Raw genomic sequence first — 26,799 nt, forward strand, 5'->3', positions numbered from 1 at the left:
TTGTGAATTATCTACTTATTGGGTGTTTTTAAAGAGATTTCTATGATCTCTTCATATATTAAGGACATTAGCCCCTTGGCATATGTATTTCAAATTTTAAATCAGTTTGTCATTTGCCATTGGATTTTTTGGTAACAACTTTATTGAGGTACAATTCCCATAACATTTCAAGTTACCCGTTTTTTCAAAATTTTATTTAAATGCTATTAATTAACATGTAGTGTGTTAATAGTTTCAGAGGTAGAGCTCAGTGATCCATCAGCTGCATGTAACACCCGGTGCTCGTTCCATCAAACAAGTTACCAATTTCAAGTGTACAATTCAGTGGATTTTTTGGAATATTCACAGAGTTGTGCTGCTATCACCACATTTAATTCTAGAATATTTTCATACTCTCAAAAAAGAAACTGTGTACCCTTTAGCTGTCATCCCCCAAACCTCCTCCCCCCCAGCCCCCAGCCCTAGGCAGCCGCTAATCTACTTTTTGTCTCTATAGATTTGACTCCTATGGAAATAGCATATATTAGAATCACACAGTATGTGGTCTTTCGTAGCTGGCTTCTTTCACTCAGCGTCATGTTTTCAGTGTTTAATATTTTATTCCTTTTTATGACTGAATAATATACCGTGTTTTGTCTCTCCACTCATCAGTTGAGGGACATCTGGGTTGTTCCACCCTTGGCGATTACAACGAATGCTGCCAAAGCAATACAATTTAGATTTTAGGTTTTTAAAACTTAGTTTACTAGAAGTTTTAAATTCATACCAACCCTATTGCTTGTCTAGATTGTATTTCTTTAGTTGTTTAAGATGAACAAATCTTTTCCCAAACCAATGGTAAAATTTTCACCTTTTTAATTTTTTAAAAGATTTTATTTACTTATTTGAGAGAGAGCAAGAGGGAGAGCATGAGCAGGGGGAGGAACAGAGGGAGAGGGAGAAGCAGACTCCCCACTGAGCAGGGAGCCCCATGGAGCTCAATCCCAGGACTCCAGGATCATGACCTGAGCCAAAGGCAGCCACCTAACTGACTGAGCCACCGAGGCACCCCTCATCTTTTTAATTTTTAAAAATCTGTTTTATTTTTCACTTTAGTCTATAATCCATCAAAGCTTTATTTGGGGGAATATGAGAGTTTGGAAGCATCCAAATAGTCCCTCTGTGTCTTTAACCCCACCCCAAATAGCTACATTTTCCCAGCACCGTCTACTGAGTCATTCTTCTCACCGACCATTTTCTTTATTCTATACTGATTTTTAATGCTTTCTTTATCACATATTAAATTTTTATGAGAATGAAGCTTGATTTGGGGGTTATATATTGTATTTAATTGCTGTTTAATTTTTTATAAATGTAACACAAAATAGAACTAAACTTTGTTGTTTCTTAAATTTTAGTAAGAAGCATAAAACCTGTACAAATGGAATTTTCCTCAATAGGAAAATTGGGTATTATAAAGAAGAACATTGTTGCAACTATAATTTAAAATTCAATGCAAGAAGAGGGTATGTGGCTTGAACTCTGAATTTTATTTGAAAACTGAGGAAGGTTTTTTTCCATGATAATTGATTTTGTCAGGTTTTCTACTTGGTTTGAGATGATTTTGGTAATTAATATTTTTCTATAAAAATCGTATTGAAATTTAAAAAAATTCTTAGCATAGAGTTTTCATGTCAGTATAGTTTCTAAAATTCTTCTCCATATCTGTCATTATCATGTCTTTCTCATTGGCTTATTTGTATTTTCTCTATTCTTTCCTCAATATATTTACTAGAGCTTTGACTCTTTGGTTAGCTGACTAATAATAGATCAGTAATTTGGGAGAAATGAAGAGTTTTTCTTTTTTGAATCAATGAAAGACTGTACAATGGGTCGTCCCAAGGAGCTTATACTGTAGAATAACTTAGAATAGGGAATTGGCAAGAGTTGGTTCCTAGCACTGGGCTGCTCAGGGTAGTGTCTAAACAATTCTGGAGGAATTCCGGGGAACTTCTTGCAGTTTTAGGTAACTGATTGGGTGTTTTAAGTCAATGAGGTTATTTTCTTATCCAGGAAGAACCTCAGAAATGGAAAAAATGGGATGGTCCAGGCATCTAATAATAAAATATTAAAGCTTGATGTGATATTAATTATTCAGAAGAAGAATATCAATTATCACTAATCTTTTTGGCTCTTTCCTGAACAGGCTCCCTTGGTTTGGTATTTGTTGCTTGGGTGGCGTGTACAGCTCTGTCCATGGGAACGGGTCCTGGCTGTTGTAGGAGTCACCCTTCAAGGAAAGAAGGCAGCAAGGAAGGGCAGATCCCACGGAGAAAATGGCAGCCTCCGTTAACATGGCTGGAAAGCGGGGAGGCAGGGAGGCTACTGCAGTTAGCTTTTGAGGGGGATAATTAGCACTGATAAAGGAGTCAGTAGGATTGGAAAGGAAAGAAGGGCTATAGCAGATTGATGGCTCTGATGCCTAGTGAAAACCAGTATCAACCCTCCTTGGAACTCCCAGCGTCCTTGGCCTTGTCTCTTAGCCCTAAATTCTGCTGGGATTCCTGTTGTGCAAGCAAGGTCAGAGACCTGGCTGCCTCTGCCAGGGCTTGTGGAACAGTGAGTCATGGGGAAATCCCAGAGAGGGGGAAAACAGCAGGAGTGTGCCTCCTGCCTGTCACAATCTGGGGCCGTGTGGAGGCATCTGTCAGCATAGACGTCAGGCTCCAGGATGGGACCACTGTCCAAGGCTGCGGGGCTTTTAAGCTGCATATCTTGGAAGCCTCGGTCCTCTCCCCAGCCTGAGCAGGTCCTGGAGGTCGGTGCCTCACACTGAAAGCAGTAGGACACAATGGTGCCTTGCCCGCTTAGCGCAGCTCCCCTACCTCAGCCTTCATGGTCATGGGAACACAGCCTCTCCCCTGGTATGACCTGAGGTCTAATGAGCAAGCCTGTGGGTGCAGCTTTCTGGGGGACAAATCAGTGGCCTGGTGCACCCCCCCCCCCCAGCATTCTACTAGGACTGAGTGCTCTGAGCTCTGCCGGAGGCCACCTCCTTCCCTGGGAGGCCAGCCTGCAGGAATCAGCCAAGAGAACCCCTGCCTCTCACTGGACCTGCCCTTTTAGAGTGTGGGTTCTCCGAAGGCAGGATTGATGTCTCATTCATCTTCATGTCTCCTCAATGCCTGACATGTTTGGCTGGCTCTGTAAGTGGTTTAGGAGTGAAAAAGAGCAAGCCCAAGAAGTGGACTGGATGAACCTTCCTTCTCTTATCCATTCTTAACCATTTTGTCCTTCTTGGGGCATCTGATGAAAGCTTTGGACTATCTCCAGAGAAGGATAGGCAAGCGCACACACGCACGTGCGCGCGCGCACACACACACACACACAGAATCTTACACACAGCCTATCAATTGATGGACCCTGGTTAAGCACCCCTGCCTTAGAGCTCTGGTCGTTCCACGTACACCATCTCAGCATCATCTCATTCTGTGCCATGCCCCACACATCCGCGCCCCTCCACCTGCTCTGAGCCTGTGCACCGCATAGGTGTTGGCTGGAGTGCCGATCTGGAACCCAGTTACGTTGATCCAGGATTTGTTGAGAATGCTTGCTTTTCACTGTTGCTCCAGAGTGGGTCCATTGGCTAGCCATGACCCTGAGGAATAATGGCTTCCTGGACGGCACGGGTTTTACTTGATGTTCAAAACATGACCTTTAAGTGGACAGCCCGTGCTTGACACCCCACCTGAGGAGAAGCAGCCTCCTTCCCTCGCAGCCACCAAAGCCAGCAGTGCAGGAAGCCTGGAGCTTAAGCTTCCAGAAACCTATTGGTTGAGACTAGGCTTGCCAGCCTTGGGCAATATCCTGTTTCAGACTTTTTCACTTTCTTCTCCACAGTCTTCCTCTTACAGTCTACTCTTGTGGCCTACCGGGTAATTGACTTTTTCCCAGTAGGTTGTCTTTCATGATTTCCTGAGTCACTCCCTTCGGCTTGTATTTATTTGACATTCAGAGCCATTTCCTATTTGGTAATGTTTGGGGCTTTCATGGGGTGGAACGTGCCCATCAGTTCTCCTTCCTTGTGTTCCCAGTCACTGGTGCCTTTTGTTCTGTAGATTCTGGCTGTGACTCAGTCACCGACACCGAGACCGAGGAAGAGAAGGTCCCTTCCTACTTGAAGCAGCAGAACCTGCCGCTGAAGACTTCGCCTGGGAACCTGATGGTGGTGCAGCCGGACCGTATCCGCTGTGGGGTAGGCACTGCTGGGGCTGGTGGATCAGTGGCAGAATGCAGCCTTTTCAGTAGATGCGTTTGTTGTAGCAAAGGGAGCATCATCTCAGCCTTCCCTTGGGGATTCCCTTGTAGATTAGCCGCCCTGGGAATCCCAGTACCTGGGCCTTGAGCAAACCTCACGCCAGTAAGTAAGAGAGAGGTGAGCTCGGGAAGGTGTGTGTCATCCATCTAAGACTTCCAGTTTGTAGATCAGAAACATAGAACGTGTGGCAGGCATGCGCCCTACGAGACACTTATGCCAACCCTGGAGGTAGAGGCCTGGGTCTGTTCCTGCCAGCCTAGGGCTGGGAGGAAAGAGATGCGGGGGGGCATTTTGAAAGCTTGCTTCTCCATCAACTGACCACTCCCATACCCCCAGGTAAATGCCTTGAAGTTGCTCGCTGAAACTCGCCAATATTGCTTGCTAAAGGGATAACAGCCAAAGCGTAATGTGACTAACATTTTCAGGGTGGGACCTATGTTAACAGGTGACTTGAATGTGATGGCCCAGTTGATGGGCCACTGTCATTTGAATTCTGTCATGGAATTGGTAGTTTTTCATTATCTTTCTTGATGAAAAATGTGTGATATTAGTTCAGAGCAGAATGCTCTGTGCTTCCCTGTGGATATGAGCCCTTTACTAAATTTGCCACTGTGGTGTCCTTGAGACAAGAGGGCGTGGGAGCCTTGGCAATGGGAAGTACTAGCTTCCTTGCACCTGTGAGTGGTTTTCCATGCAGCCTGAGGCCGCGAGGCGTTAGGCAAGGACTCCCTCCATGGGGATTGCAGACTGTGACTAGACTGAGCTCATAGACCTGTTTGGTTTAGATTGCACAGTGTTTTAAAAAATTAGGCACGAAAATCGATTCCCAGCTTCCTTTGAGTCAGAATCTGGTAATACCAGGCCTGAGGTGAGTGGCCGGGCCAGCAGCCCATTAGATGATGCATGCATCCCCTAGTTCACTGCTCCCACCACTCCCTTTTCTTTCTTCATGCCCACTTCATGCCCCTTCCTCATTGGCCATGCCTGTGTGGGCATTTCTGTTTCCAGGCTCTCCGTATGCCTTCCTGTCTTCCCCACACTCTTCTCTTCCTAAGACTGACTGGTGGGCGCCTGTGGGGGAGGGAGTTGGGAACTGAAGAACAGCGCCCTTTGCATGGCTTCCTGATTCTCCAAACTTTCGTTCTTTCTCTGGATCCTGGGGTGGCCAGGCTGGGGTTGGGTCCTGCTGTCAATAGAGAGGACATGCTCATTCTCTCTGACTCCCCATGCCACCTGCGAGAAGGGGCAGGCGGGACAGGGCTGGGCCTGCAGCCAGTGGCAGGTCCACCACAAGCACTTTCACATTTACCCTCAGCAGCCAGGGCCAGGCCTCTGCCTCACCTGTTGTGGGATGGTGGCCCTCGTCGTGGAGGGCTACTGTGAGGTCTTTATAGTATAATCTTAGGATGAACATTTGGGGATTAGCAATGACCAGAAATCTCTCCTTTCCCCCTGCTCTTTGGAAGGCTTATCCTTATCAGTTCAAGTCTTAAGAGGCCCATTCCCCCACTTAACCAGCACAGTAAAACAAGATCATCGCATGTGGCGGGGTGGCAAGAGGTCTTCAAGCAGGGTGAAATAGCTATTTGGGTTATTCCACGCCTGGGGAACATCAGTCCTCCCATAAGGTATTGGTGCCCATTCACGAACAACGTAAGCAGCAGAACCCAAGAGGGCTTCTCTAGGCTGGGATCTCTCACATTGAAAGGTGCATGTGGGTCACCCAGGGCTCTCGGTAAAATTCTGATGGTTCAGTGGGTCCAGGAGGGGCCTGGGATTCTGCACTTCAACTCTGCTTCCCATGCTGTCAGTCCACCAGCTGCCCGTCGAGTAGCCAGGCTCGCGTCAGAATAGTGCTTCTCAAACTCTCTGTGAAGACCCCTTTTATTTTGTTTTTCAAAATTCCCAATTCTGCCACACACCAATGCTTTTATAAAATGCCAAAAAAAAGGAATGCTATAAAAATGAAATAAAAAGAGGTATGAAATACAAGCCCCAGGATTTTAAATTATTACATTAGATTCAACAGACATAAAATTACTCCCATCAAATTGCTGTAAAGGTTGATAAACGTTCACTCTCGGTCTTTGTAACTTGTCTCTTTGGGACCCATGGCAGTCGTGCCCAGCACTGGACGGCAGACCCCCTGCTCTGGGGCAGCCTCACTGGATAGAGCTGGGGCTCGGGAAGCTGGGAGACCCTCTGCCCAGCACCCTGACAGGGCACCCAGGGGGGGAGGGGACACTGACTGGTCTCCCATTCCAGGTGGAAACCACTGTCTACGTCATCGTGAGATGTAAGTTGGATGAGAGGGTGACAACAGAAGCAGAATTTTCTCCTGAGGAGTCTCCCTCGGTCAGGGTGGAAGCCAAGCTGGAGAATGAATACACCGTTTCCGTGAAGGCCCCCAGTAAGTAGCCCCCTCTACCTCCAGAAATCAGGCATCCTGTTCAGGAAGAGGCCCACTCTTGCTTTCTTTTACCTGTCCTGTCTTTATTCAGCAACTGAGAAAAGTGACAGCTAAGATTTGGATCTGGTTGTCATATTCTATTTAAAGGAAAAGGAAGTTGCAGAAACGTACATGTGCAATGCGGAAAAGAATGGATATTGTAAAATTTTTATCTTTGTGGAGTTAACATATTAAAAATTTTTGAGGGGTTCTGTTAGTTAAGCATCTACCTTCGGCTCAGGTCATGATCCCAGGTCCTGAGATGGCGCCCCGTGTCAGGCTCCCTGCTCAGCGGGAGAGTCTGCTTCTCCCCTTCCCTCTGTCCCTTAACCCTACTTGTGCTCTCTCTCTCTCACTCACACTCTCTCTCAAATAAATAAATAAAATCTTAAAAAAATTTTATTTTTGAAATTAGAGAAAAGTAGAAAAAAAGTCATCAGACTACTACTCTGTCTTTTGGTCTTTGTTCACAATTTTAAAAACAGAGTTGATTTCAATATTCTGTTTTTCTTGATATGATCTTATATTTATTCCCTCAGCATGCTTTTGGCCCATGCAGCTACATGGACTTTGTAACTTTCCATTTTATAACATATTTTTTCTATTATAAAAGTTATGTGTGCTCAGTACTGAAAAGTTGAAGAATACAGCCAAGGTAAAGGAAAGTAAATAGAAAAATGCCCATATGCCCCAAAGGAAATCAGTGATTTCTGAATTTTTCTGCATCCATGTACATAGTTTCGTATAGTCTCATAGGCCACTTTTGTTGCCTAAAAGATATCAGTGAGTATTTTCCCATGTTAATAAATATTCTTTTACAACATAATGCTTAACGGTTGTAAGCTAATCCATTGTATAGATGTATCATAATTTATAAAACCAGTTCCTTGTGTTGGACTTGTATCTTATAAATCATCTTGTTTAAAGCTGCATCGTACTCCATTGAAAAGAAGTATCATCTTTTAATTTTTCACCTCCTCATTGTTACGTCATTTCATTTGTTATGTTATTTCATTTGTCATTTCTTATTGTCTTCTTATTGTTTTAAATTCTGATATTTTTTTTTTAAGATTTTATTTATTTATTTGAGAGAGAGAGAGAGAGCACAAGGGCACAGAGGACGAGGGAGAAGCAGACTCCCTTCTGAGTAGGGAGCCGGACATGGGGCTCGATCCCAGGACCCTGGGGATCATGACCCGAAGGCAGATGCTCAACCAACTGAGCCACCCAGGCGCCCCAGAATTCTGATATATCAAGCATCTTTATGCTTGCATGGGTTTAGGAGTATTTCCTCAAGATGGAATCCCTGAAATGCTGGGCATTTTTAAGGATCCAGAAAAATAGGGCTTGCTACTCCTATCAAGTTTGCCGTGTCATCATCAACACTAGGCATTATCATTTTCAAGATCTTTGCTAATTTGATGTCTTTTGAAAGAGTAGCCCATTGTTTTAATTTGCATTTGATTACTAGCCAGGCTGACTATTTTTCCATGTTCTCTACTTGTTGCATTTCCTCTTTTGTGAATCGAATGTTTGTGGTTGGTGTATTTTTAATTTTTTCTTTCCCCCTCAAAACCCCTTCCTGTGGTGGAGCCGAGGTAAAGAGCACATAGTCATGATAGCGGCAGAGCAAGTGAGTCAATTCTCCCAGTCCAGTGTCGTGGAAGCCCTAAGTCCCACCTGCCAGGATCTTTCCCACCTTGTGGCAGCCGCTGACCTTTGTAGAAAGTGCTTTAAGCTCACCTCTTCTTCCTGTTTGTCATGGTCCTGGGCCTACCGTAGTGAACAAAACAGATGAAAATCTTCCAAAAATTAAATTGCAGACCCAGTGAGGACAATTCCTCTGACTCAGAGGCCTCTCAGGTGCTAGTCTCCTCACTTCCTACTTCTACTCTTCCCCTCAACTTCTCTATCTCTACCTCCCAAACCTTTCTTCCAGCCCCCAGTTGATTTCTTTACCATTGAGGTGAATCTGTGGACACTTTCCCCTGGACCCTTGTTCTGCCCGGGCATATTCACGGTAGTTTTTTTCTTCTCTTCAGGCCTTTCATCTGGGAATGTTTCCTTGAAGATCTATTCCGGGGATTTAGTGGTGTGTGAAACTGTGATCAGCTATTATACTGACATGGAAGAAATTGGGAATTTATTGTCCAATGCTGCAAATCCCGTGGAGTTCATGTGTCAGGTAAGGATGGTGAAAGGAGGCCTGAAGTTTCTGGACATGTAGTTTCTGCACCTGGTTCTTCAGCTTCTCCTCTGCTGGATGGGAGATGACTGGATTGAAAATCTGACCTTCGGGGCGCCTGGGTGGCACAGCGGTTAAATGTCTGCCTTTGGCTCAGGGCGTGATCCCGGCGTTGTGGGATCGAGCCCCACATCAGGCTCCTCCGCTATGAGCCTGCTTCTTCCTCTCCCACTCCCCCTGCTTGTGTTCCCTCTCTCGCTGGCTGTCTCTATCTCTGTTGAATAAATAAATAAAATCTTTAAAAAAAAAGAAAAGAAAGAAAATCTGACCTTCACTTTTGTGTTCAGGCCTTTAAAATCGTGCCCTACAACACAGAGACCCTCGATAAACTGCTCACCGAGTCCCTGAAGAACAATATCCCTGCGAGTGGACTGCACCTCTTTGGAATTAACCAACTGGAAGAAGAAGATATGATGACAAGTAAGTCAAAGTCAGGCCTCAGGACCGGCTGTGGGTTGATGCTCGTTCGTTGGTTTCAGCATCTACTCGCCCGGTGCGTGGACCTTGCTGGTCCCCGCTCTGCAGCTCATCCCTTGAGAATGATTCCTTCACTGGCTAGCTAGAGGGTCTTCTAAATTGTAAATCTGAATACCTTGACCTGCTTGCTAAAAACCCCTGTTCCCATTTGCCTTGTAGATAAAGTCCAAACTCCTTAACATGTTTGCAAGCCCTTGCAAGCAGGGGTTCCTGCTGCATTTCTGCCCTCATCTCTCTCTGCGCCATCCTGGGCTCTGCTCTACAGAAAGGATGAACTTCTTTCACCTCCTGAAAATTCTGGCCTGCCTCTTGCCACCTGAACTCATGGGAATACAGTTTCTTCTTGTCCTCGTTGGTCGCTGTGCACCTGGTTAACTTCTCTTCATCTCTGCACAGCAGCCTAGGTAGTACTTCCTCAGGAAGACCTCTCTGAACCTTCCGTAGGTTCTGTCTCTGTGCTGTGGGCTCCCCTAGCATGGCGGGTGTCCTCTGTGCTAGTTCTCCTCAGCTGTGTCTGTCTTCTCTGCTAGGCTGTCAGCTCAGTGAGGGCTGAGGCAGTGCCTGGGTGGCTAATTGTAGGCTCGAAACAAACATTTGTTCAGTGAGGGAGGAGCGGTCTCATGTGCACGTGTGACATGCTAGGAGCTGGGATAACCGCTCACGTGGGGATGGTGCCTGGTGGGCTGACAGGATGCCTGGTAGGGTGCTTCTGCGGATACCACTTTCCCTTCACGTTGCATGAACGAACCGGCTGCCCTCTGCCCGTGTCCCATAGCCAAGAGAGCCATAAGGATGGGGTTATACTACCCTCAAGTCTTGTTGCCTCTCCCCATTTTTCTACTGTAGAATGTTCTTGCATTACTTCCAGAGGTGTTAATATTCTCTGTTCTTAAACTTGGGGCTAAGGAAGGAGTTTTTCATAGCCTGCCGATGTGGGGTCCTGGGAACATTTTCAGACCCTTCATCCCAGGGATCATATCCTGGTGAATAGGAAGCTGGGTTTGTTTTACTAAAAAAAAAAAAAAAATCTATGCGTGGGTGTGTGTGTGTGTACATAAAAGTATATATCGGTCTATCTGTTTGTCACTGTTGGGTTTAGAAATCAACTTTTATGAAAACAAACAAAAGAAAGATTTGTTCCCAACTCCCCAACAGAAACATGTTTATTTTTTTGGTAGAGTTTAACTTGCTGTCCCAGATATTAGTAGGCAGAGGGGGTCACAGGGATCCAGTGACCCAAAGGAGTACTTTGGGTCCCTTGAATCAGAGGGTTAGTGGACATCCTGCGGTTCAGGTGAGTTAGTACCAGCATTCAAAACCTGTCCTAAACAAAGAACTCACTGAATGCCATCTTATAATCCTCCCAGCCCTTTTGAAATAGTTTGGAGATATCTTCCAGTGCAAAATTAAGGGCCATGGGAAGGCTAATTAACATACCTAGGATTACTTGGCATACTTTATGAAATTTGGAATAAGAGCGAAGAAGATGGACTTAATTTTTTTTAAATCAGCACAAAGGAATTGTGTTAAAGTGAAATTTGCAGAGAGGGTCAAAACATGATTCCTGTTATACTTTGTGGCTGTTACGTAAAAAATTACTTTAGAAAATCAGCATATTTTGAATTAGTGTTGTTTTTCAGGATTCTTTGATCCTTTTAGAGAAAGAAGGTAGAATATTAATTATTAGATTTGCTAATTAATTAACATATCATTTCTTCCATCATCTGAGGCAGAGTCTTCAGTTGTGCCTCAAAGGAAGCTGTCAGATCTTAGGTCAGTCAACCAAGAAGTAATGATTGAGTGCCTCCTGGATGCCATGGTAGGCTTGCCAGCTTTGTCTCCGTGAACAAGGGTGCTCATGAATTCATTTTTACTTGTCCATTGTTTTCCCAAACAATTTTTCAGATCAGAGGGATGAAGAGTTGCCCACCTTGTTGCATTTTGCTGCAAAGTACGGACTGAAGAACCTCACTGCCTTGCTGCTCACCTGCCCGGGAGCCCTGCAGGCATACAGTGTGGCCAACAAGCACGGCCACTATCCCAACAACATTGCTGAGAAACATGGCTTCAGGGACCTGCGGCAGTTCATCGATGAGTATGTGGTAAGGTCGAGGTGGGAGAGGCCCCAGGAATGGAAACGCACTATGTGCTCCTAGGGCTACCTGTTCACTAGAGACACGGTTGGATTTCATCTCTGGCATGTGCCCACGTGCCTCTTCTCTGGCAGGGCCAGTATGTGTGGGCTTAAGAGATGTGCCCTGGAGTCCCACGGACCTGGGTTCACATTTCTGGGCCAACACTTGTCAGCCATGTGACTTTGGACAAATCACGTACCCTCTCTCTTTTAGTTTCCTCAAGTGCAGAAGGAAGATAATGCTAGTTCTGCTCATAGGGTGGTTTTCAGGATAAAAGGAAATAACGTATGTCAAGCACTGAGGTCCACCCTGAGAGAATTTACAGAGACATTTAAAGAGGAAATCCGCGGAAGGTTGATGCTGACCCCTCATCCCCACTCCCAGCCCCATCTCCAAGGCACTTTGGTGGGATGCTCCCAGCTTCCTTGTCCCCTGTCAGGTCCAGGTGAACTGTTAGGATGGATTCCTTCCTTAGCCACAAAGAAGCTCTGCACTTGAGGCTTCAGGGAGGCCAAGTGTGAGGTTGCCCCTTAGGCTAATGGCCTATCTCTCTCTCTGAGCCTCTACCTGTCTTAAGAGAGCTGTGCCCAGTTTATTTGCTCATCTGGTTTTGGGCCTCCAGATCCTCCTTGATCATTGACTTCTGGGAACTGCTTTGAGTGTCATCTCATCCCGTGCTTAGGCTGTGCTCCATGCCCCAGTATCGCGTCTCTTGTCTTAGAGACTCCTGCCCTTCCTGATTCCACCCTTTTCTGGTTTTTCTTCTTCTTCACGAGTCACAGGGGGACTCTCAGCCTCTTGCGTGGGGCTGAGACCTCAAAAGGAGCCATAAAGACAATCTAGTCTTGCTCTCTACCTCCATACAGGAGTGAGCCTACACTGCCCCAGAAACTTAACTCCGGGCTCTGTGTTTGACAGTCTGCAAGGCAGCGACTCACTGAGCCATGCAGGGGGGGCTTCCCACAGTCTTGGGGGTGATTAAGTGTGTTGAATGAGTGGGATAGCGTGAGTGTCTGTTTTGGGCATCACTAACATAAATGAGGCTAAAAGGTACTCACAGTCCGGGAGTATTTACTCAACTTTACTTTGAAGTCACAAATGTATAAAATACAGTGTATCATTTCCACGCCAGTAGTTTTTATCGGGGACATACTGTGTTCACGGTCATGACTACTATTTATTGAATTTATTTAATTGGCAAATGCCATGTTTCACGTAATGCTCACCACAACCCTTGGCAGGTGACGGTATTGTTATCTGTCTTTAACAAACGAGGAGAAGGGCTTAGGAAGGCAGAATAATTGTGCCCAGGTGGCACTCTAGCAAGAGTGGAGATAGGACACGAACTTAGTTTGATGCCAGTGCTGGGGCTTGTTACTTTACTCCATGTAACAGGGAAGCGGAACGATGCCTTTTCGGTTTGCACAGAAAGTAGTCTGGTTCACATTTCTCATACCTTCTTTGCTCCCCAACCCGAATCACCTTTAGCCAGTGCATCTTCAGCATTGCAACCAAAGGGTCCCTGCATGTTTTTATGACCTCTAAGAACTGTCCCGTTTCCTCTTTCCCCCACATCGCAACAAGATGCCAGACCTTGAGTCTCCCAACACTTCACAGCTGTCACCTGGGCCAGTCCTTTGGCCTCCTCAGGAAACCAACACACTGTGTCAATAGCAGATTAGCTCTCATGAGGCAGTGATGATGAAAATGAGGATTTTTGCGGGTTGATGCTGAAATAAGGATTGTGAAACACCGAAGTTTCTTACCAGGAAAAGTCGTGTAGAGTTTCAGAGAAGCCAGCTTTCTGGCTTCACCACCACAGGGAGGAAGAAGGACAGGGGCAGCCTGTCTGACTGCAGGGCACTTCAGCCAAGACTATCTCTCCTCTCAGCACACAGCGTATGAAACCAAGGGAGACACTTGTGAGCAGCCTGCTGGAAGGAACAGGAACTAGGCAGTGAGCTGCTGAGGGCCGTCTGACTACACATCAGGGCAAGAACATCTTAGCTGCAGTCCTGTTTAGCCCATTTGGATTTCCATCTGATTGGTCAGTAAGGGTTACAGCCTTGGGGATCATTTGTTTCCTTTGGAGGAATCAGGGTGTAGTAGGAAGGTCAGAAGGCAGGATTCCATGCCCTTGAGTAAGGCACTAGGTTTTTCTGAGCTGTGGTTTTCTCATATGTGAACTAGGGAATATTGCAGCTTTCTCAAGCAGCTGTGGAAAGGATGACATGAGGTAATGTATAGGCAAACACCTGGCATCACACCTGACCCATAATAGGTGCCCATAAGAAAGTCTTTAATTTGTGACCTCTGCTCATGGGACATGTAATGCCCGTCTCTTGTGTGCGTGACTGTGCTTAGCGTTGGGAGAAGATTCAACGGTTAAAACAGAACACACAAAACAAACAGACCAAGACTTGGAGCCTGGCCTCCAGGAGCTTTCGGGCTAGTGGGGCAGCTGAACGCTGACCCGTGTGAACCTTTCCTCTTTGCCTGTCCCAAGCGCACCGGAGGCCTCCGTCTACCCAGAAGGCCAGAGTGTCTCCGGGCGCCTGTGAGTCCCGTCTTCTCTTTCAGGAAACTGTGGACATGCTGAAGAGTCACATCAAAGAGGAACTGATGCAAGGGGAGGAGGCTGACGCCGTGTACGAGTCCATGGCCCACCTCTCCACAGACCTGCTCATGAAGTGTTCCCTCAACCCCGGCTGCGACGAGGAGCTGTATGAGTCCATGGCCGCCTTTGTGCCCGCTGCCACCGAAGACCTCTGTAAGTCGCACAGCCCAGTTCCGCCTCCGTCCTTCTGCTGACACATGGCTTTCTTCATTCTCGGGGACTGTGGGGGGGGGGAGGGAGGGGGGAAGTCCCTTGCTTACCCCCACCCCACCCCAGAGAGATGAAGATCCTGTTTTACACAAAGTTAGAGCTGTCATCATGTGCTGTGATAAGCACAATCCTTCTCCAAACTTCCTCTGCTGTGGCTGCCGAGGGACTGGAAAGTGTAGGCAAGGGCCTGGAGGTCAGAGTCGACGGAGGCATTGCCTTGTGATCTGAGGGGCGAAGTCCGTGGCTCTCAGCCCTGTCAGTCCCAACGGGCCCCTGTAGTGAACATTGCATGATGCCCCCCCTTTGGTACCCTGACATGCCATTCCTGTATCATCTAACGTACCTACATGTGAAAAGATAAGAGAAGTGAAAGGAGAGGAAGGGCTCAGTATGCCTGTGTGTGAGAACGTAATGAAACAGCCGCAGGCACCTACACTCAGAGTCACTGCCAACGTCATGGCCTCAAATGCTGACCGGCCAACGCATGTCTGTTGTATCGGCGACTCGCATACCGCCAGCAACGTTGGCGCCAGTGCCCGGATTTTCCTAAATGGTAAATGATTCTTCACACCCTCCTTTCCATTTTCATACTAATTGAATTCCTGGAAAATTCTGTGCGTTTTAAAACCCTGCAGAAATACAAGTTGTATTTGTATATGAAGCAGTTTAGTTTCTAGGCTCAGAAATTTATAAGCAGATTTTTTAGGTTAGCAGTAACCTAACTTTAATAGATTAATATATAATAAACTTATTTCTAAAATACCATATCTTTAGGACAGGATTTTTCTTGTAAATTGCTTAACAAATTTTGCCCATTTTTTGCTTAACTTCTTTTTACCAATGGTAAAAGTAAGACATTCTTATAATAACTCGAAACAAAGAAGAAATGTGTAACTGAGTTATTAGAAGTCCATATAAGTCTACCCAGAACCAACCCATATAGCGCTCCTGATAGTTTGGTGGGGATATTTGTCTATATTTTTCTTTGTACCTGCTGATATTAAATTAAGAAATATATACACGTACATATGCACAGATATGTACAAATGCACATATATGTGTAAATATATATATCATAAGCAGCTTTTTTTTAACCTATATGTGACTAGTGAAATATTTGGAAGTCACGAGGGGCACAAAACACTTCATCGTCCAGGACAGCACCGCACATGGCAGACTGTCTGCATCTTTCCCACTTCTGCTAGTTGCCAGGACGGTAGTCTCCCCTTATCTGAGGTCTCTCCTGTGGTCAGCTGTGGCCCAGAAGCAGAGGATCCTCCCTCTGACCTGTCTTCAGAAGGTCACTGCTAGCCTAACTACGTCACAATGCCTGCATCGTTTATCTCATATGTAAACGTTTTATCGTCTTCTGTCGTCACAAGAAGGGTAAGTACAGTAAAATATTTTGAGAGAGAGAAACCAGGTTCATATACCTTTTGTTACAGTATATTGTTATAGTTGTTCTATTTTGTTCTTAGTTCATCTCCTACTGTGCCTACTTTATAAATTAGGAACTTTATCATAGGTATGTGTGTATAAGAAAAAATATAGTATATGTAGGGTTTGGTACTCTCCGTGGTTTCAGGCATCCTCTGGGGTCTTGGCATGTAGCCTCCGATGATAAGGGGAACCATTGTAGGGTCCCTTCCGTCATGACAGCCTAAAACCCCTCTTAGATTTTCCAGGCCTCCCCTAGAGGGCAGTGCCGCTGCCCTAGAGAACCACTGGTCTAAATAATGTTGGACTTCAGTGCACAGTGTTGGAGCAGGAGGACCCGCAATGGGCCCTCAAAGAGCCTTTTTAATATGTCGCTACCGTTTGCTATGCTTACCGTTTGCTAAGCACTCTGAAACACTGCCTAAAACTTAGCCCTCCTTCCCTCTGGGCTGTTCAGCAGATTCAAGAAAGGCAAGACAAATACCCATCCGTGTACCAGCTTTATTGACAGAGGGCTTTCCGGAACGGGCTGGGTTGAGTATTGCCAGCCTTCAGCCTGAGAGGAAGAGGGGCTCTGGGTGCATGGTGTAGGGGGGTGGGCTTGAGTTCCCTACCCATGAACAGAAGAGCAGGTGCCAAGCAGGTGCCTTGGAGTAGGGGTGTGGGCAGGTCTGGGGCCAGAGGCAGACCCAGACACAGCAGGGCCTTTGACATGGCAGCCCCAGCACCTGGAAGCTGTGGTCCAGTTGTTAGGTGCTTGCTAGTTCGATTGGCTGCCCGTCTGGGAGCGGGGAGAATACGGGAAGGCTTGGTAGAGCCTCCCTTCCTGCGCCTGACCGGGAGGACTGGAAGTGCTGGTAGAAATTCTTCCCCAGTGAGCCACGACCCAGCAGGGGGCTGAGGAGAGAAGGCGTCCTTCCCGCATCTACATCCTCTATCTTACTGACTCCTTCAAGCCTCATACGAATGCTCTGATGAACCCGCACTTCACAAATGAGAAAACTGAGCCACAGAGAGGTTGAGCAACACTCCCAGAGTCTCACGGCAGATAAGTGATAGAGCTCGCATTTGAGTCTCTAGGACCATATTCTTTATTCCCAGCCAGAAATCTCCATCGAATGCCATAAGTGTGAGTCCTGGTTTCTTCTAAAGAAGCCATCTAGCCGCCGCAGCCCCGCCCCTGGCCTCTGGCCGCCTTGGCACCTGCACTCCCGTCTCTCTGTGGACCCAACAAGCTTTTTTGGAGCCTCTACCGTGTTTTAGCTGCTGGCCGCTTCTGGGTGTTGGGGTGACAAGAGGGACCAATACACTGTCCTTTCCAATATGGACAGAGATCCATTCACAAAAGAACATTTGAAGGACAACTGGTACCTACTTAGGAAGCCCAAGACTGTGTATCAGCATTTCTGCCCCGCGTCCTTACTGTGGGGAAGTTGAGCGGTTAAAGAATGCCCCACTTCACTAGCTGTTTCGTGTTGATGCAGAGCCCTAACACCTGTTATCCCCTTGGACGCTCCAGCCCAGTGGAAAGCTGCGGGTTATGGTGAAGGCAGCCACAGCACAGCAGTGAACCTGTCCAGCTCTTCCCAAGGCAGTGGAGGGCTATGGAGCGAGCCTGGTTTGTGGCTGCTGGTGACATGTAAGGTTACATGGGGTCAGGGGGATTCTGCTCGCTCTGGACCTAGGAGGCCACCAATAGGCAGGCTGTAGAATTTGGCTGCTTGGTGGATGGGGAAAGGAAGCTCACTGTATTTTTCACTTGCCAGATCATATAAACTCTGAATTTTCTGATTCTAGACCTGATTTGGTTTGTGCTTCTGTCTCTGTGGTTTAATCTTGAGAAGGAGCCCTTACCTGTTGGCCTAGGAGGAGCAGGAACTTGGACCTGGGGAGGAACCTTTCCTTTTATTAGCAGTGACTCTCTAGGAGGGAAGGCAGTCTAGTTCATAAACAAGCAGGACAAATTGATAAATCTGAGATATGTATTTGCAATACCACCCGGCACAGTAATGACTTGTAACATTTGCCACCCCTTTCCAGTAAGCAGACTGCTTTTATCTCATCTGTTATTTTGTCCAAGTGTCCTCAGGCTTAGTGGATAGAATTAGCTCCATTTCACAGGGGAGAAGACTAAGGCTCCAAAATTTAGTAGCTTGTTTAAGTCCCACTGAGGGAGAACTGGGTCGGGAATCTGGGTCTGCATGTTCCCGGGGATAAGTCTGTCTGCCACCCCAGTGGGATAGAGGACTCTCCTGGCCTGCCCTCCTAAGATCTGCATTTGCCAGCCCTGGGAGGGACACTTAGACAGGAGCTCTTTCTAAGTGTCTCAGTAGCCACGTTGATCAGTGCCACCTTTGTTACCATGGAACCCTCGAGACTGAAAGTAAATGTGTTAAGGAGTGTAGGCTCTGTTCATTCCTGCCTTTGTTCCCAGGACGAGCATATGGAGTGCAGGCTTTAGGCCAGCTCTTTACCACTTCTTTGGACGTCACCCAACTGTGTTGGGACGAATCTGCCTCTTTTTGACTTGAGTTTTGGAAAAGGCGTAGGAATGAGGTCCCCTTCTCCAAGGGGAATCCAGACAACCACTAAGTGGGAAGGTTGTGAGAGAAGCGGCCCCTGTGGAATGAAGGGGGGGGGGAGGCGTGATGTTGGCTTCTGACCCTGAGAGCTTATGATTCCACTCCAGGCTCTCCTTCCCCTGAAGTTGCGTGGGTGTACACACACACACACACACACACACACACTCACGCACACACTCTGCCCCTCCCACTCAGGTCTTTAGTTTAGCTATGCTGCCACCAGGTGGTAAGTCCATGTCTTTGTTATCAGACCATCAACCTTGCTCCCAATTCTCTTGAGAATTTTTTGCTTAAGACAGATTTAAACCATCAACTTCCTAATTTTACTATATAAGAAATAAATCTCTTTATCAAGGGTAAGTGTATGCAGACACCAAATAGAAATGAAGGCTGTCCAGGGTTGAAACCACCCAGGGGGGCGAAGGGAGCCTGAAGGCCCTGGCTGACTTCTCTTACTTCTGTTCCTCCAGCTGTGTAGGAGCTGTGTCAGGGATGTGGGCACTTGGGGACAGCATGCTGGATTAAATGTCTTAAAAGCTAATAAGATAAAATGCCTCCCACCGGCAGTGACCTTGCTCCATCTGGACCTGGATGGCCGTGGGTCGCGCTCTCCCTGGGGGCACTGCAAGCAGACGGCTTGGCACTCTGGTTATGTACAAGCTTCTCTGGTTCCTGGCTCCTACCTCAGTTAGGAAGCGTGTGTCATCCACAGTGATGTGTGCAGTAAGCGCTCAACCGTTTCTTGATTTTGAGAGTACCAGAAAATAGAAAGTCTTCCTGGGTTTTGTGGGGTGGAGTTTTGTTGACATTCCGGTGCAAAGACTTTCCTGATAGGTGGTGGTGAGACATCTGTCAGACGGTCCAGAGCGTGGGATGTCTCGGCGGTAGTGGCTCCGCCAGGCTGCCCTTTCCCTTCCCTGTCTCCTCTAATTGCTCGTGCTGTTCCTGTTGCCTGGATTGCCCTTCTCTCTTCTCAGCTTGGAAAATGCCCGGAGTCCTTCACAAAGCGCAGACTCCTCCCTGTCCCTATTCATGTGTTTACTACTCCCTAATTTGTCCGTTCACACGTTCATTCATTCAACAGTATTTCTCAGCCCTCTCGTGTGTTTCAGTCACTGTGGCAGGCGACAGGGAGTCAGTAAACAAGACGGCAGGACCCCTGCCTCCCGGAGCTGTCCTTTAGGGGGAGAGCTGGATATGACACAGGAACACCGCATCACTACATATATAACTACAAACCGTGAAAGTGCCGCGGAGGAAAAGGGCACGGTGCCCCGAGGGGCAGCTACAGACGTGGAGAATGAGGGGAGGAGGGTGTGTGACTTAGCAAGTCATGGTGCCCCTGCACCCCACCGCAGACTTGGCTTGTGGACGGATTCCTGCCTGGCAGAGGGTCTGTGTGCTGGCCAGGAGTGCTGTATCGAGGCGCTCGTCTGCATCAGAGATCCTGCAGACTTGTTGCTTCTTCTAGTCTGTACATCCTTAGCCCCTCCTTCTTCATTGCCCACCACTCCTTAGCCCCTGTAATTTCAGGTTGCTGTTTGCTTCCTCTCTGTCTCTGTGTCTCTCTCCCTGTGTGTGTGACCACCGCTCCCTCTCTCTCGCCCTCCCTCTGTCCCTCCCATCACTTCTCTATCAGGGCGTGGGGAAGTTGGACTACCTTGCCGACTTGGCCAGTGCAAGCCCTTTATTCCACCTGAGTGCAGGTAGAACCAGTCAGGATTCAGGTCGTCGTCAAATGCTTTCCCAGGCTGCTCCTTGCTCTAAGGCTCTTTTTCGGCTATAAAAATACTTGCTGAAAAGAAAATTCTTTTGGCCTGCTTTCAGGGTTTAAGAGCCTTTCCAGAAGAAGAGCCTCTCGGCATCTGACATTTTACTGTATTAGATACTCAGATTGGGTTTTGTATTAAATTAACAACACATAATCTGGATGGAGTTTCCACCACAGCTAAATGATCTAGATTTATGTCCCCTGAGGAGTATCGTATGAGCTTCTTTGAAAATTCATTATTGCTCTTGACTCATTCCTTAATTAAGTGCCTGCCTAGGCTTTCTCTCATCTGTTCAAGCTTCTTCCTTCCCAGGAATGGGTTCTTTCAGATTGACTCCCTAAATCAGGTGTAGCCCAGCTGCAGCTGGTTCTTCCCTGAAGACCGTGGCCCCTGGGTCTCCTTGTTACATACTTACATATTTTTTTTCTCTCTTTCTTTCTCTGCGGCAGTGAAAAAAACTTTGCACTTTCTCCTTAGACCAGCACGTTTCTGGGCTTTTTAGTTTATTTTTAACTGACAAGTGGTGAAGGTTAAGTGCTTGGAATCTGAGGTACAGACCCTGAGCAGCCAGGAATGGAGGGATTCCTTTACAAAATGTCCTTTGTCTGGAAGCAGACTGCCTTCACCTGCAGAATTTTCGGTGCCTTTCAGCCACTCCTGTATGCCTGATTTGTACGTGCACTTGCGGTTGTCACAATTAGCGTCTGAGAGTGTCTTATGACTCACGAACTCCCAATAAATGGACACTTTCTTTATTATTACAAAGGCAGTGTCTGTTATACTAGGACTTACTGCCTGATACAGATATGGCAAACAGTGTTTGAAAAATAATTCCGTGTGCCAGTGTCAGTTCGTTGGTCCTGAGTGCCTGAAGGGCTGGGCTGAGGATCCTGAGGCCGGAAAGAGTGCTGTGACTAATGAGTGTTTGCCTTAACTATACGGAATAGGGACATGGAGGCCAATGTATATATTTGCTGTTCTTGGTCGAGTTCAAAGATATTTATGTTCAATTCAGTATAAAAAGAATCCTTTTATTTACAAGATAAGCGGGAAGAAAGGCATTTTTAGGTGACTTCATTTGAGGCAGTGTGTAATGCCTACATCAGGCCAGGGCTGCTGAGGCCATGTGTGGCCACGATGGACTTACTTGAGTGTGCCCTAATCCCTGTGTCGTATTGCCCTTGCCAGACCCTTACGGGAGGGAAATTTGGGGCAGGCTAACTGTGCTGATCCTTGGTTCCATCTGTGGTAGGCAGAATAGAGCCCCCGAATCTGTGAAGGCGCTTGATGACCTGGCAATAAGAAGGAAAGTTGCAGCTGGAATTAAGATTGCTACTCGGCTGGCTGTAAGATAAAGGAAATGTCCTGAATGATGAGGGTGGACTCAGTGTAATCACAAGGGTCCTTAGAAGTGGAAGAAGGAATCAGAAAACAAACCACAGGGGGCGCCTGGGTGGCTCAGTCGTTAAGTGTCTGCCTTCCGCCCAGGGCATGATCCCGGAGTCCTGGGATCGAGTCCCACATCGGGCTTCTCTGCTGGGAGCCTGCTTCTTCCTCTCCCACTCCCCCTGCTTGTGTTCCCTCTCTCACTGGCTGCCTCTCTCTCTGTCAAATAAATAAATAAAATCTTAAAAAAAAAAAAAAAGAAAAACCACAGATGGCTCCAGGAGAAGGGCTCAGTCCGGCTAAGTTTGCTGCCTGGCATGGCTGGCCTCCAAGATGGGGGAAGAGAGCCGCGTGCCAAGGAGTACAGGCGGCCTCTGGAAGCCGGAAGGGGCAAGGAGGCAGGTCCTCCCCTAGAGCTCCCGGAAAGGAAGGCAGTCCTCTCTGATTTCAGCCCAGTGAGACCCAGTTCAGATTTTCAAACTACAGAACTGTAAGGTAATACATTTATGTTGTCTTCAGCCACTACATTTGTGGTTATTATTTTTTTTACACCAACAATAGAAAACTAATACAGTATCTAGGTTGCCTCAACATAATAATGGCATCCATTAATATTTAGTGCCTGGCACTGTTGCTGAATATTTTGTAAGCATTGTCTCCACCGGCCCCTACAGTTTTCCTACGTGGTAGGTACCGTTATTTATCCCCACTTTACAGATGGACATATACAAGCTGAGTTATCTCAGCTATCTTGCCCAAGGACATAGAGCTAGTCAGAGTCAGAGCCGGGGCTTGAACCCAGTTCTCCAGGACACCAGAGTCCATGCAGGTAACCGCCACCTCTGACTGTGATGTCGACCTGCATTGGTCACTCAGTCGGTGACCAGTGCTCTCACCTCTATTGCTTGTCTGGCTTCAGTGGCTGCCTTCCTCTGACTTACGATTGTCCCCTGAATGCAGATGATTCACTAGGCTCCAGCCCTTGTCAGAGTCTTGACTGCCGATCCCCGGGCTTTCTCCTACGTCTGCAGACCACCCTCTATCTCCTCCCTCCACCCTGCACCATCACACTCCTCCAGCCATGCCTTGCATCCTCTGGGTTTAGCCTGTCTTTAGGATCAGCCTCTGCCTATGATCTTGGCAGCACAGGATGGGGCCAGAAGGCCCTGAAGAGCTACTAGAATTTCCATGTTCGTTGCTGAGCCCACGAATAAAGAACATGATGGGCCTCAGGAAAGCATAGGGTAAATGGGCATGGGGCCTCCAGCTCGGGTCTGGACTGCATCGGCAGAGCCTTGGGGAAGGAGGAGAGAAGCCTGCAGCTCTGTCCATCTGGGACTCGGTGTTCAGGAGCCACGATCCAGAAAATGCCTGGCAAGCCTTGTGTGTGAGTCAGATTTCCACACATAATTCTATTGTAAAGCATTGGCATTTGTTATCTTAAGATTTCCCCTATGCTTTAATAGTTCTTTACTAGGAATGTAATACATGTGATATTTGAGAATATGTGTGGAAATTCAGATATTAGAGTTAACCCATTAGCATTTATTACTCCGAAGGAGATTGACTTCAAACAAAGTCACTGTTAAGAATAAGTATAGGGGCGCCTGGGTGGTGCAGTTGGTTAAGCATCTGACTCTTGGTTTCGGCTCAGGTTGTGATCTCAGGTCATGATCTCAGGGTTGTGAGACTGAGCCCTGCATCGGGCTCTGCGTTCAGTGGGGAGTCTGCTTAAGACTCTCTCTCTCCCCACTCTTGGCCCCTCCCCCCCCAAATAAAGAAATAAATCTTAAAAAAAAAAGAGTAAGTATAAATTGAGTTCTTTTTAAAAAACTGTTCTCTGCTTAGGACATTAGCTTAGGTATAGAATTTAATAATAAAGACAATAGTAATGATAGTAACAGTAATAGCAGTTAGCATTATTTAGCACTTTTCTCTGGGCTAGGCACTGTGCTAAGCACTTGGCCAGCTTCTCATGTAATACTCATGGGAAACCTATGAGATACATACTGCTATTACCACCATTTTACAGACAGGAAAAGAGAAGCTGAGAGGATTTAAACAACTTGACCCAAGATAATCGTGGGCGAAGAGTTAATGTAACAGCTATCATTTCCCCTTCTGCTGGAGAATTTGACCTTCGGTTGACTTTCCAGCTCTGTTACCCTGGTAACGTGATAAGAGTCAAATGTCAACTATGTTTCTAGGCAACATTGCCTATGATAAAAATGACCCCTAATTGGTTGGTAAATTGCATCTGGAACTGGGAGGAGCTCTATGTGGACTATAAGTACCCGAAAGGGACAGCACACTTTGGGCTTCCCTGAGAGCAGTGACTCCGGCCTGCTGGTGGGGACCCTGGAAGGCTGCCCGCGGAATGACCACGAGAGATGCTGCTCCTGTGGGTCGTGAGGCTTCTCACCAGGGTGGCCTCTCCACCTGCCTGACCCGGATCTCCTCTCCTTGCCCGTGAACTGCCAGACTGGCACAAAGACTGTGCTCGAGGAGAAATGGCGCCTGGCGCCGTCCTGCTGGCCTGCGTCCTCCTGAACCATCAGATCTAAAAAGTCTGCTTGGTGTCAGACTGGTGGGTGTCATGGTCCTCCAGCCAGGAGTGGAAGAATCAGAATTGGAACCTGTGCATTTTGACCCTAGTGCCCAAGCCTCTCATCACCCTTCTAGGGTGGCTCAGGGAGGAGAAATTACCAAGGTCACAGGACTGCTGTTTAGCAGATCCAGTTAAGGCACAATTACAAAGGAAAAAGATCTGTCTGTCACAGGTGGCCCATTTAGTTCCACCTGGTCACAGCACCCAATGTGCATGGCTCCCAAGTGTCACTGGAAGGTGACGTGGTCCATAGGTGGACAGGGAAGGGTCAGCATAGGTCATCCTTGGGGGCTGTGCTTTTTTAATTTTCCCGTTGCATTTCCTCTTCTGCTTTTCAAATCTCCTCCCCTCCTCCTTTTTCTCCTTTCTTTTTTCTTAAAAAAAAAAAAACAACCCAGCTTTTTATTTTGAACTACTTTTAGACTCAGAGTTGCAGAAACGCTAGCGTTCCTGTATGCCTTTCGTCCAGGTTTCCCGGATACTAGCTCTTGTGTAACGCAGCATAACCGCTAAAGCCAGATCAGCGTTGGTGCAGTACCACCAACTGGGTGACCTCCAGGCCTTGTTCACATTGCACCAATGTTCCCCACCCCGTAGGTAGGGTGCTAGGTGCTGATGGGGGCTTTCTTGGATGCTTAGCCTACAGAGCATCCCATAACGCATGTGGTTATTTCTCCTTAGTCTCCTCCAACCTGTAAGAGTCCCTCCGTCATTCCTTGTCTTGAGTGCTGATCTCTTATTTTGTAGAAAGCCCCTCAGTTTGGGTGCGTCACATGTTTTCTGTGAGTGGACCAAGGTTGTGACTTTTTGGAAGAATACCATAGAAATGGTGTTGTGTCCTCCTCAGCGCATTGTATCAATGGATCCTGGTACTGATATGTTTTATTACTAGGGCTCATTCTATTTTTCTGTTTAATGCTTTAACCCACAAAACCCCCAGCATATTCAGATGGGGTCATCGTACCAGAGGCAGAAGCCTGCATTCTTACTATGTTCGCACGCCAGGTCCAGCCAGGGCTGCCCTTGCTGCTGCCCGTTTCTGTCACATTTTATTTCTCTAATACTCTCTGTAGCTTCTTTAATTGTGCATCTGCCTTTTGGACGTGGACATCAGTTCTCTCAAATTGAACTTTGTTAGTGAAAACAGCTAGGCTGTTGCGTGACTGTGTTACCGTTGTCAACAGGGGTGGCTGGTTGTGAAACTTGAGCTCTGGTGTTGCCAGCCAGGGTGGTTTGGTTATTGGTGATTGAAATTGTCCTGACGCTCCTATGTGGAATTTAAGAAACAAAACAGAGGATCATTGGGGAGGGAAGGGAAAAATAAAATAAGATAAAAACAAAGAGGGAGGCAAAGCATAAGAGACTCTTAGCTCTAGGAAACAAGCTGAGGGTTGCTGGCACGGAGGGGGGTGGGGGCTGTGGTACCTGGGTGATGGGCATCAAGGAGGGCACTGGATATAATGAGCACTGGGTGTTACAGGCAACTGAGGAATCACTGAACTCTCCCTCTGAAACTAATAATACACTACATGTTAATTAATTGAATTTAAATTTAAAAAAAGAAAAAGAAAAGAAATTGTCCTGGCGCTGCTCTGCCCAGGTTCTTGGAGATGCTGGAAGGCTCCGTGATTTCCTAGAGGGCGCAGCACCCGGCCTGTGAAATTCCTCCCTCCCTCCATCTCTAGGGGCGTCTGATCCAAGCAAGTCTCGGCTTTGGGATAGACTCCTCCGTATTTTATTGCTGTGTAAATGAGGAGTTTCAAAAGTCTGGGTCAGGGTCAGGTGGCTAGGGGGTGTGGGGATTGTGGTGGGGGTGGCTCCAGGGAGAGTGATACAGTCTTTGTCAGGTAGAGGAGGGTCTTATAGAATACACCTTTCTTCCCAATTTTCTAACTCCGTGGGGAAAGTGTTCCATAAAACCACAGTTTGGTGGGTTGAACAGGAAATCTCAAAGTGGAATTTTTCTGGTCTTCAATTTTTAAAGAATGAATTACATATGCGTTCTTATCAGAAATTTAATTTTTAAAATTAAAACACCTCTGGTGTGTTTCAGAATCATTTCTGTCACCCTGCTCTCTCTGTGGCTTGCGTTATAGAATTCAGCAGGGACAGGAGAGGTTCCTCATTTGGAACTGCAGAGCTTTGGACTAGAGTATCAAGGTACCTTATAGTCCATGTAACGTGTCTGCTGTGTCAGGAAACAATAAACCGAAAAGTAGCAAAGAGGAATTGGTTTTTCTTCTTCTTTTTTGGATAATATTTATGGTAACACAAACATGATCCAAACCTGGTACTTCTTTCTATTATTTTTTTCAGTAGGTTAAAAAAGCTCAACTATAGAAGGGTGAATGGCGAAAAATCCTTCTCTAGTCCTTGTCCCTCAACTTTTGAGTGCTAGGAAACCACTGATCTTAATTCTTTCCATCTATTTCCAGAGCTGCTTTGTGTATATATAAGCAAATACAAAAATAGAGTTTTCTTGGGGGCAATAGATACTATGTTGATTTTCTAAAACATTGTATTTGTTAAAGATTCTGTTTCATCAAGAGTATGCATTTCTTTTTTCTTTCTTTTTTTCATTGTC

The 26,799-nt window shown here is 46.8% G+C and overlaps 1 protein-coding gene across 2 annotated transcripts in view; it reads left to right on the forward strand.

Moving 5' to 3' along the window:
- Window positions 1-26,799, forward strand: part of PIK3AP1 (phosphoinositide-3-kinase adaptor protein 1) — a 113,212-nt gene that overhangs the window by 49,808 nt on the left and 36,605 nt on the right. For both annotated transcript variants that reach the window (XM_026493770.4, XM_044382010.3), the window contains exons 3-8: window positions 4,098-4,234; window positions 6,563-6,707; window positions 8,789-8,931; window positions 9,279-9,411; window positions 11,374-11,570; window positions 14,184-14,373. In XM_026493770.4, the coding sequence (XP_026349555.2) occupies window positions 4,098-4,234; window positions 6,563-6,707; window positions 8,789-8,931; window positions 9,279-9,411; window positions 11,374-11,570; window positions 14,184-14,373 (945 nt within the window). The remainder of the gene's footprint in view (window positions 1-4,097; window positions 4,235-6,562; window positions 6,708-8,788; window positions 8,932-9,278; window positions 9,412-11,373; window positions 11,571-14,183; window positions 14,374-26,799) is intronic.

Source organism: Ursus arctos, unplaced genomic scaffold (genome assembly GCF_023065955.2).
Source record: "Ursus arctos isolate Adak ecotype North America unplaced genomic scaffold, UrsArc2.0 scaffold_7, whole genome shotgun sequence".
NCBI classification, from domain to species: domain Eukaryota; kingdom Metazoa; phylum Chordata; class Mammalia; order Carnivora; family Ursidae; genus Ursus; species Ursus arctos.